The sequence below is a fragment of the Carettochelys insculpta genome, chromosome 8, assembly GCF_033958435.1.
Source record: "Carettochelys insculpta isolate YL-2023 chromosome 8, ASM3395843v1, whole genome shotgun sequence".
Taxonomy (NCBI): Eukaryota; Metazoa; Chordata; order Testudines; family Carettochelyidae; genus Carettochelys; species Carettochelys insculpta.
In genome coordinates, this window is record NC_134144.1 from 8,664,866 (window position 1) to 8,676,993 (window position 12,128).

Here is a 12,128-nt window from a genome sequence, read left to right on the forward strand (position 1 = left end):
TGGAATAGCTGCCTGCAAACATAGTTTAAAAACTATTTATGTCCAAAATACTGCACATATGGCACTAGTCTGAAACGGAATATACTGATGAAATTCCTCCTGATGGGATTACTGTGTGGTCACTGTCCCAGACACTCAAGAATGGCATTTGATAAGCAGTTTAAAAGCCGACCATTGGTGTGCATTCAAGCTTTTTCCCCTTCTATCTGTTGTTTGCACGAACAGTGCCAATTTAGGGCCCAAATCCCACTTTCAGTTTGGCAAATGATGCCCCACTAGGTCTGGTGGGGCTGCACGGGAGTGACCCAAGACAGGGTTGCACACAAAAGGTAACGGAACACTTTCTGCTTGCTTCTTAGATCCTGAGAGGAACCAAAACATGGAACTTGATTCCCAGCTGGTGTAATTCAGCATAGCTCCACTGACGTCAGTGGTGTTACATCAGCTGACGCCAGCTGAGGATCTGGCTGCTTATTAAGACCTGAGCTCCATTCTGGTGCTCCAAACCTTTACCTACGGGGGAGAGCTGACACTGTGTTCCACAGGTTTTGCCCAGCTATCGCAGAAAGAAAGAGCACCTATGAGTTGGTGTCTCAACCACAAACTAAACAGGCCTGAAACCAGGCAGGGCAGGCACACCTGTATCTGCAATGCTACAAGCCGGACAACAGCTGTGCTGAAAGGCAGAGGTGGTGAGAGATAAGGGCTGAGATGAAGAAGGGGTAATCCATCAGCAACACTGGAAGGTCCTACTACTCCCATCACCTGCAATACAAAGAGAGCACATCACCAGCACTGACTACTGCAATTCCACCCATGCCATATCCTCCAACATTTGGGGAAGAGAAACAGGTGCACTTCAGATGGTGTGAGACTGGGTTGTTCAGGGAGCAGGGATGCCCCTAAATGCTCTGGAGCAGCTGCAGCCAGAAAGGAGAAGGGTTGGTTCTAGCAGGGAAAGGGTGAAGAGGATGGGGAACCTCTACAGGGAAAGCCAGAGGGGGTGGACAGAGTGCACAGGGAAACTGGTACATTTCATGAATGTACCCAGTACCAGGACTGAGTAACCAGCACTGGACTGGTAAAATAGGTGCAGTTGGAGGGTATGCCATGTAGCTACTGTATTCCATGGAAAAATGTAATACAAGCAGGAACTTCATAATCCTCTTCCTTCCCTTGCTGATGTCTTAAAAGAATAATGTCCTGAGGCTGATCCAGTCCAAGTTTTGCACAATGTTCAGACTCTCCTTGAGCACAATGCATTACTAAGGATTCTTTTTAATTCCATTAAATTAAATTAAATGGACCAATGAATTACGTGAACTAGCTACTGAGTCCAAATGACAATGTCAGAGGTGAAAACGCTTTATTCTTGTCACTTATGACTTCCCCTTACTCCTGGTTATCCTGTTGGGGGCTGTTTGCCGCTATTAGTGAAACTCTGAGCAGTATAAATACTTAAAGGTGGCTCCAAACCAAAGGTCTTCAAAGAGCCATTGAGAAAACACTGCTGCCACAACCGCAAAGGAGCCGCTAGAACTCTTGTCACTATTGGAGCCCCCCAGCCCCACCCACCTCCCTCATGTGTTGTGTGTAAATGCTCTATGGATTCTGAATGAAGATAAAGATGTTGATGAATTCCAACACCTTCAAGTTTTGTTGTTAAGCTCTTTGGACCAATCATCAACGCTTTTCCTACACCAACAAACAAAACAACTTTTTAATTCTAGCCATAATTCATTGATTCATTTAACTCAAGTGAAACTAAAAGTGCCACCTCATCTATTTCCCCAAATGCTGGTACCTCTTCCAACTAAAACTGAAATATCCTCCTCTTATGTAAATGGCCTTAGCTCTATTGACTTGGCTCTTTGTAGTCATGGTAGTCTTAGAATCAGTCTTACATGTAATTATTGCCTGTCACTATCAAACCGTAAGACAAACCAAGATTTCTGTGCATATTATTTCTCAAGTCATGAAAAACACAGAGCTATTTGTGCACAGGTATCAAACACACACTAACATTTTTATATATCATTTAAGGATGAGATATGAACATTGTAGAACAAAAGCCCGCACTAGATCAAACCAGGGACATTACAAATTGCTGAGTGAATCCACTCATGTCTTCCTCTAACTAGCCACTCAGTGCCCTTTTAAAGAGCAGTAAAAAGTTTCCTTCCAGGCTATAAACTGAAACTCACCCTAATCCCACCCTCCCAATTGCTAACAGGTGTGTGCAGTCTCCACCATCCCACTCTCCAACTTGCAGCCCTCAACTCTCAACGCAAAATACAGACGTGAATTTTCAAAGTGGTGCGTGGGAAAGAACACAAATAAATCACTTGATCCTGGGGATCGGTCCCTGTATCTTCCCATGCACCACTTTGAAAATGTGCCTCGCTAGTGTCACCTGGGAAGTCTGCTTGCATAGGTGGACAAGCGACTAGAAAAGGGACCAATTTTAATCTTCACGCCAGAAAAGTCAATAGTAGAAAGAAGCTTAGCAAATGTTCATAATATTGCCACTTGGCTACTCACCAGATTGACACAGACATTGATCAGTGACCTAAGGTGAGGCAGGAAGGATATGACTGGCTGCCTCTGAAGTGTCAAACAAACCCCTTCAATCAAATTGCTGGCAGGCTCCCACTCAACCTGTCGCCTGGAATACAACAGTAGGTGCCGTTAGCTGGCTGGCTGTCCCATCAGACGTTCCAAAACAAGGTGACTGATACACGGTAACTCCAACACATTTAAGACAGCTTGGACATCCAAGATGGCAATAAGGTGCATTCCAGGGGTAAGCATTTTACCCAAGTTGTTCAGAGAGCACAGAACACACTGGGAATTGCAGAAGGGTCTGGGAAGGTAGCAGAAACATTCCTGCTGGATTAGTGACACAAAAATTGTCACAACAAAAACAGAGACAGAGAGAGAAAGAGAATGGATTGGGATTCAATCCCTAACTTTTCCTCTTTGCAAGTCAGCCTGCAGGTACAGACCGGAACATCCATGACACAGCCAGCTCAGATGAACTTGTCTACCAACCACTGATTGTTTTACATTGACGGAAATTGTGCTGCCATCGTTGAGGCAATCCCAGTGATGGACCCATTCATTCTACTCAGGCTTGTGAAATTCCTGTTTATTTAATGTACTCACCATAAACCTTGAGTGGAACAAACTCCAGCACTTAGGAATATCTGCTCCCCCACTAACACACAGCCTAGTCTGCTACATCATGGAAACTCCAATTTAGCCTGAGTCCAGACCAAAGTCAGACACGGTACTGCAGACTTCACCTTTTGCATTTCTCCATAGCAGGGCAGACTGCTGCCCAAAACCAATATCTTGCCCTAACCACATCCCTTATTGATTGGCTTTTTTTCCCCCTTTATACTGACTTTAGAGTTTGTAAAAGGAGCCAGATTGAGAGTCTTGGAGCCAGAAGATCTCTTTTACCAGCTACAACACAGGCAGCACCAATGTGCTTCCAGTGGGGTGACTCTCAAGTCTGCATGGCAGGTTGGGTAATCTGCGTGCTTGAGACAAGGATGAGGCAGACCCTTCATTACTAGAGAGCATGATATTGTGTTATATTTCTAGTCATAGCCCATTACAGACTCTTTAAAAGGCTCTCTTGCACTGAGAGTACCAGCTATGCAGTCTGCAAGCCAGATACTATACCACAGAGATACCTTGGCACGTGTAGGTCAGTCGCTCTCAGGATCTGCTGAAACAGGAACACGCAAAGTAGTGAATGTGTGGTCCAACACTTAAATCATTCAAATCAGCCCTCTGATTTTGAGCTGAACACACAGAAAGCTGTTCCAAACCTACAGATGGGTCCAATCAGCCCTAGTGGCTTAAATGTCCTGCTCACTATTTAATAGGTGGCTTGGCCAAACTATGCGACAGATGACTGGTGCATTTGGGTCAGCTGGTAGAAGGAAGACAAGTGACCCAGCAGCTTCTCCTGTGTCTGTGCTTGTCAGGAGGAGTGATTTCAGCTAGGTGACTTTGTGGAGGTGCCGGTGGAGTTAATGAGAGGTTGTGACAAGAATGCTAACTGCTCAGCAACTTGTGAATAGGTTACAAAGAAACCAGAAGCTTTTGAGAACTTGTTTTAAATATCCAGGGCAGCTTTTTTGAACCCAAGATGAGGAAGAGATGATAGCCAATACAGGGAGATGATGGCAAAAAGCACCATTGGCAAAGATGAAGGCCTCCAATTCTCTGCAAGGGCAGGGGAGGTTTTTTTACGGTTTCTTTTAATCAAAGGGAATGCAATAGAAAGGAGGGAAAGAGGGGCAGGGAGAGAGAGCTCATATCACACCACCTCACTTGATACCTCCACACCCCTCATGATCAAAATTTGAGATATTCTGTGGCGGCTCCAATGGTATTTAAGAGAGAATAGTCCAGTCACCATACCTTTCTGTCCTTGGACTTTCAGCTATCTACCAACAAGGTTACCAATAGAAGGCAGTTGTCATGGTGGTTTTTGCAATATGGGCATTTGTCAAGAAAGGACTGGACTCCTTTCACACAGGCCACCGAAAGGCCGTAATGTAGGGATTTTCATGTTACTAACCTGGTTTAGAAGTCTCATCAGTGAGGTTGAAAGGCCACATGTTCAATTACCATTCTTTGGAGCCTCTCACATTGCTTCCTGTGATGCGGACTTCACCATTCACTGACTGGATGAGATTCCTACACTCATGTCTTCTTTAGCCATGTGTATTTGAATACTACTGCAGCCCCAGACCACGTTTACTAATTTTATAGAGCCTAACAGTAATGATATTGTAATCAGGTACTTTAAAAATACTCTTCCCATAATTTACAAAAAAAATTAAAACAACTAGTAGAAAAGATGCAGAGAGATAATAAGAATCTTTATAGCCTGAGGACTTAGATTTCCACAATTTCTTATGGTCACCCACAATAAAATACGCATTTCCTCTGTTGCTGCCCGGAAGCCGGCACCAAGAAAAATGGCGACATATATATGCATCAACAGGAGAAATGCATCTTTGTTTTGTTTTGCTGTAAAAGTTCAGTGCAGCATGACACTGTCAATAAAATGACATACCCTTACTTCAAGGCTTGCAACATCAGAAACGGACCCAAAGGTTTCCGTTACACCTGCTCACCTCAAAGTAGGCATCTTGTGAATTTTATTGAACATACGATCCAATCGCTTTAAGATGAGGATAAGGGCAGGTCTCACGGCCTCGGCTGTCCAATCGGTGATGGGCAGCATCTCCATGATGTAGCGCCGGAGCCCGCGGCTTTCCATCGTCTGGGTATCATAAGGTGCCAGCTTCAGAAGGGAATGTGCAATTTCTGCCAACCTAAAATTATGGCTTGTTAAGAGGGAAATCTGATACTCTGCAACATGAGCTTCTCCGCAGAAAGTCACGCCAACCACTTGGTAGAGGTACCACAGAAGAATATTTGAAGTAACAGCACTGCAATTTAAACTCTTTGGTCAAATAATCACACATTGCTGGACCTTTAAGAACCTTCTGTTGGAACCAATATTTATGCATGTGCATGTACGGCATATAAGGAATAAATCAACCGGGGTATATTTATGTGGATAGTAAATTGCATTAAAAAGAACATAAAGAAAGGCTAGCTTATGGTATTAAACAGTGTTAAAACAGTATCTTTGTTCAGCTGATGATAAGAGACAATGTGGGCAATCCCACTGAAGGGTTTCTAGTAGCACACAGCAATCATCTGATCAGCTTGCCAGACCACTGTATGGAAATGACTGTCTGTTTTGATGCAATTTTGATGCATTTAGCTTTAAAAATAATTTGGTTCACAGACGCAGGTAATCTGTGCTATTTAGCGTTATTTCCCCCAGCATGTTTTATTTTGCTTCTCCCAGTAGCTTCACCTATTACTTTTTTGCCTCTTTCTGACTCTCATGGACAGCCATGCTTATGGGTTATAGTATCAATTTTCTCATGCCTGGAATATCAAAAGCAATTAAACAGATATGAGAATACTTTCTATAGTTTTTTTAATGTCCTGAAATTGACACATGTCCAAAAAATGTTTCAGTTTTGATAAAAACTGCATTGTCCAACTACTCTGTTTAAACTGCTCAACTAGCTCTAGTAACAACTTTGGGAAGATGGTATTGTGTGCTGGAAGGGTACTTCCTCTTAGCTTTACTCAGCAGGCCACAAGAGGAAAACATGGAATAGGCGTAGGAAAAAGCCAGAAGAGAAAACAGCCATCAAACATGCATAAAATATGGTTTTTGGATACAGAAATTATATTCTGAAGTTTAGGTGTTTTTCTAGGTCTGTCTCAGGCTGAAATTGATGTGGTATTCAATGGCTTAAATATACTAAAACAGAGACACGCCTCATAGTACAAAGCTGCAGTTCAGGTAGTGTAGGGAATGTACTGTTTGAAATCTTGTTGACAAATAGGGCAGTAAGGCTGTGCCAAAATGCCATAGCACTGTAATGCTGAGAGATTTTCTTTTTAGGAGCACTGTCATTCTTGAATCAATTTAACTGAGGGTTAACAGATAAAACAGCTTAGTACTATTCTATATACCTTCTGCATAGCCAAGGATTATTTTATGGTCATTTATAATATTATTAGCAATGTGGTATAGGGATTTGAAAAAGCCACATTATCGTCTGTTACCTGCACATGAACAAAGATCTTTTTTTTTTTTAAGTCATATTTTATTTTGGCGAAGGTGATCAGAAGTTTAGGTCTACACAGTGAATCCTGTTGACTGTCAGTTTTTGTGGCTGAATTTCTTGCATTGGATTCAATAATTGCACCTGAAAAAAGTTTAACACATACCTTTTTTGTTTTGACTCTTTAAGCTTGTATCTGAATTTAATGCAAGTTGCTCAGGCCCAGTGGTCACCTACTGTATCAAGTTATATGTGACTCTGATCCATTATATCCAGCAAGCTTTCAATCCTAAAAACAGTCTAAAATATACAAGATTTAAAAAAAAAATCTCTTTGTACCTGTGATTTGTTCTTTGAACCTGAGACTGGATTTTCCCATACCTTTCTCAGAATAGTCCACAAAAGCTTCAGGGGCCCTTCCAGCTCTCAAAGGAGAACTCTCCATGTATTCCACTATAAAATCTTTCGAGAAAAAGATGACCTAACCATTTGATTTCATGCTAACTGTGGATGAGACTATATTGGTTTCAATCCCACCTAGACAGATATTTCTAGCACAGAAACCAGCAATTTTGTGGTGCAGTAGAGGAGTCATATTATCCATACTCATTCTGACTTCTGTGATTCAGACCCTCAGCTCCATTTTGATAACGTCTGATCTCTTAAGGACTGCCATCTTAAAAAACAGGCATAAATGTCCCCAAGATCAGCTTTAGCACCTAATCATCTACTTTCTGATTCTCTGTATTCCAACAAAATTCACTGATGACACTATTAATACATCTGATGAAAGATACATAGACAGGCTTAGTTCTGAGATGCCAGCACATACAAATCTGAAGTTTCCATATGAGTATAAAACAAAAAATAGTTCCAAAGGTACCCCTTATATTGTATGTAAAGGCAAAATGAGGATATCAATGAAATAAGGAAGATCCACAGCCCCCACTTAATCTTATGCTATGAAATCAATCCTAGCATTAGATGCATATTCTTGAGATTCACTAGGTTGATAGAAAATATTTGGAGAATTTGTACTGCATCAAAATGGGGACGTGCAAGTAGTTATTCCATCCTACTTTTGTTATCCTCTAGCATTTACTTTCCAGAGGAGAATGTTTTACAATGATCTGCACACTGCCAGACTGAGATGTCCGACTATATTTAAACCAGTTTTTGTTCCAGCCTTGTACTTACTACATGAGAATTTCATGCATCTACTGTAAAAGTTCAAGGAACAATCCTGAAGCTTCCAATGATGTCTTCTGCATGCATTCAGAGACCCCCCACAAGTTATGATGAAAGCAACATTAAAACTGCCCCAGAGGAATCGACAGAATTGCCAGGCCCTCGGACAAGGATCCAGATGGAATCGCCAGACTCTAGTACAGCTGCCCTTTTCTCCACTACCCTTGTCAGCAGGCTTGAACTATGCTATATTAGTCCTGGTTTCCACTGTATAACACACAATTACTATCAGTGATCGCTTAGGCAACACATCAGAACACACGTTCAGCACAAGTAGAACCAATTACACCCAATCAGATACCATTTCACCCGTAGACTGATTTTTGTTATTATATCAAATATTGGACACATTGGATGTACTGCTCCCAGACGCAAAAATAATGATTAGGCAAGCAAATGTATGTTTTAGTGCCTCTTGAGACAATGGCAAACTTCAGCAAAATATTTGATGGTATGAACTGTTGCCACTGGTTGTGAGTGTATGAAATCTCCAGAAAATGGAAAGGGAATCAGACCCAATCTGGGGAACACCAAATACAATTTTTGCATGGCTCTACCAGCCTGGTAAGAGTAATTGTTAGAACAAGTAAAAGCGCAGGAGTTTGCTTTTGGTTTTATGAAAAAGCATGTCTCAGAGACGAACCAACTTTCCTACATGTCTGTGTTTGGATTTCTCCTCCCTCCGCATTCATGACTCTAGCACACATTTTCCTGTCTTTAGGCTTAGGGTACTGGCTGAACCTCTGTAGCCTGGCACCTTTGAGATCTGACCAGCTAGAAACCAGAGAATTTGCTGAACCATGGGATGTCAATATTGTCTAACAGCATCACCAACACTTCCACTGTTTATTGGGCTCTTAGAAGGGGTAAGTGAGAGCTAACTAACAGCATGGAACACTGAGAGCTAGGACTAGTGGCTTTAAACAAACTTTATGGGACTGCTGGAATCTTGGCAACATCCATGGTAAATGGACATCCAGCTAACTAAAATTATGCTAGACCACAGATGTAGCCATGCCAGAGAGTGCCAGACTAGACAGGTTCAACCTGTACTAAAATGTGCTCTCTTTCCCCATCCCTTCATTCTCCTATTTCACCCCCATTTTCGTGGAGCTGAAACAAGGTGACAGATATCTTTATTGGAAGCCTACTGAAATACCCTGTTCCCAAGGCTTACCAATGTAGTCAGACTTGCCCCTAGACTTCGTCAGTCAGACTTGCCTGTAGAACTGTACACAGCATCCTGTATACAGAACATGCATTTATTCACCGTTATACAGACATATAGTTGCACAGCATGTGGAGTACCTCATGTGAGACTTAACATCCAGCAACTCCAGAGAAGTCACCCTTGGCTCTCCAGCCAGATTCTGCAATATCTTCAGCCTAGGGCCACAGTGTTTATAGAACTCAGTGCAGATATTCAGTAGGGACTCTCTGGGCCTCCTGAACTCCTCCCTAGCAATTCGCTCATCCAGCTCCTCCCGGGGGAGACCCTGGCCTTCCTCCAGCAAGTGAAGGTTTTCCCTGGAGATTAAAAAAAAGTAAGGGCATATGATGCACAGCTGAAAGGTGACACAAACAGCTAGATAAATGAGGAGATTATAATGAACCCCTCCTCCTTAACAGGTAGGGCTGTTCCTCAGTGGGTAATCACTGCTCTGCAAAAGCCACCTCCTCTGTGATGGAACAGGAAGACGAAGCAGCAGGCATTTGTAGTAAAGAGAGGAAGTGATTACTGTGTCCAGGACCCTCCTGAGAATTAACTTTGTTTAAATGAAATACCTTCTGCTGGTTTCCCCTGAAACAGCATCTCTTGTCTCAACTACTGTAAGGGGAACCCGCAGAAAGAAAAATCCATCTCAGAGGAGCGCATCACAAAATGTCAGGAAAAAGGGGCGTAGGGCTTACTATACCTGATAAAGTGCAGTTTGGCTCCTTGATCCGGGTACCTGGGAAGTTGAAAATGCAGACACTGTGATTCCAAATAGGAACCTCGGAACATCAGAATTGCTGTATTGGTTCACTTCCCCCGTCTCACAGTGCCCAGCATCAGAGACTCCAGAGGAAGGTGCAGGAAACCCCTGAGTATGCAGATAAGAGCTAGGCTGCTCCCCAGATCCATAACAATAATAATAGGTTGGCTTAAACCCTAAAGCATGAGGTTTTCTGTTCCAAACAAAACTCTGTTTTAAAGTATTTCCTACTGTTACTTTTCTCATAGCTTATGAGACAAAGAGGACACAAACTTTATACTTTTTGAGTTTACACCATTCGGTATTTTGCATAATTTTATCATTCCCCCTCTTCTTCATCTCATTTGGAGAGTAATTATCCCAGTCTTTTTGATGTCTCTTTATATGAAGTTTGTTTTCTTCACCTAAAAACTCTCAGTGCCCATCTCTGAACCCCTTCTGGTGTAGCCATAGCCTTTTGACACAGGATGAGGACATAAGACAGTATTCCAAGTGATGGCATACCCTTGGTATTAAAATATTTCCTATACCTTTCTTCCTCCTAGCACTTCATTGTATGAAAACAGATGGAGAACATCTTAAAACATGAAGGGGTTGTTTTCCCTTTTGAATCACAGGAAGAATAGCTTGGAAACTGCAACAGTGATCAAATTTTATATCACTATACTGTTGTCGCTACCGAGTCTGTTATGAAGAGAACACCACAGACAATACAAATGTGAACATGGAGCTTTGGGGAAAATATTTTGAATTGATTTTAGATTACTGAATATTCTGTATCAGAAAAGTCTGGAGATTTGAGCCAAGATTTTTCAGCCACATAGTATCAGAGTCTCTAGAGAAGCAATTTCATAATCTCTCAAGGAACAATTTTACTGTAATTGTAGTCCAAATTTTGCACTGGCTAAGATTTTACTACCCTGTATTCCATTTTTAGACTGCAGTCAGCAGACTGGTGCCCCAGTCTCAGCTCCTGGATTAGAGCTGTGCCCCCAACATCCAAGTATTGCCACACTGTGGTATGATGGAGTAGTTGTAGACCTTGCTAGTCCAATTTGAGAAGAGGCAGGGACCAATCTAGAACTATCTTCAGAAAATGGTTATTTATATGCAGCCCCAGGGCTAGCCTTGAACATCCATTATGCACATGCAGACGCTGCCCCCCCCCGCCCCCGCTTATGTTACCTAAACCACAAAGATACCTCAAGGGGTATAGAATTCAGAATGGATACTTTTGCTGCAAAACGCTGGCTTTTGCCAATTGCCATGTAGTAGAATTTTCCATAGCTCTTAGCAAACCTGTACTTGAAACCTCTTTGTGGACTAGCAATCTGACATAATAGAATTTCATCAAAAGATATGTGTAACTTATCCGACAAGAGGTCACTGCTACATATGTTAGTCAACCCTGCACTCCAGACAGATTCATAAGATCCTATTATTTGTAACAGGTGTTGTGCCTTTAATTGGCATCTTCTCTGCAATGTGACATGCTCATCTGGAGGTTTTGCGCTCTCAGTAGCCTAATATGAACTGCCTTGCCATGTAAAATGTCTCAGGTTGTGACTACACTACCACAATCTGTCAACAGAAGTTACTGTCAGAAGATATCTTCCGACAAAACTTCTGTCAATAGATTGTGGCCACACACAAAAGCAGATCACTCTGTCAATCTGCCCTGTTGGCAGAGAGTAGCCAGAGTGCCCTGCCCCTCTCTTGACAGAATGGCCAACAAGAACCACAGCAGACAGGGCTGTCTGGTGACCCGTAAGCCCTGTCTGTCGACAGAGGGCCCTCCAGAGCATCCACATGCTTTTTTTGTGGACAGGTTCTGTCAAGAAAGGCATTCTGCCTCATGCGGGAGAGGCAGAAGGCTGTCAACAAAAGTGCTGAGTTCTGGCAACAGAATGCATTTTTAGTGTGGACGTTCCGTGGGTTTTGTCTCCACAATGTGTTTTGTTGACAAAACACTCTAGTGTAGATGTAGCTTCAAAGAGGGAGCCGTCTTAGGCTGTAGCTTCACAAATAACAAGCAGTTCTGGGGCACCTTAAAGATGAACACATTTATTAGGTCGTGAGCTTTCGTGGATAAAACCCACTTCTTCAGTGGGTAATATCCACTTTTTTTTCCCATCTAAAAAAGTAGGTTTTACCCATGAAAGCTCATGATCTAATAAATATGTTAGTCTCTAAGATGCCACAGGACTGCTTACCCTGCCATGAG

General features: G+C 42.4%; 1 protein-coding gene across 3 annotated transcripts in view; it reads right to left on the bottom strand.

The window, feature by feature from the left end:
* Window positions 1-12,128, bottom strand: part of UNC80 (unc-80 homolog, NALCN channel complex subunit) — a 181,778-nt gene that overhangs the window by 29,258 nt on the left and 140,392 nt on the right. For all 3 annotated transcript variants that reach the window (XM_075000740.1, XM_075000738.1, XM_075000739.1), the window contains 5 exons: window positions 9,845-9,880; window positions 9,237-9,455; window positions 5,160-5,360; window positions 2,542-2,665; window positions 640-765 (listed from right to left, as the gene is read on the bottom strand). In XM_075000740.1, the coding sequence (XP_074856841.1) occupies window positions 640-765; window positions 2,542-2,665; window positions 5,160-5,360; window positions 9,237-9,455; window positions 9,845-9,880 (706 nt within the window). The remainder of the gene's footprint in view (window positions 1-639; window positions 766-2,541; window positions 2,666-5,159; window positions 5,361-9,236; window positions 9,456-9,844; window positions 9,881-12,128) is intronic.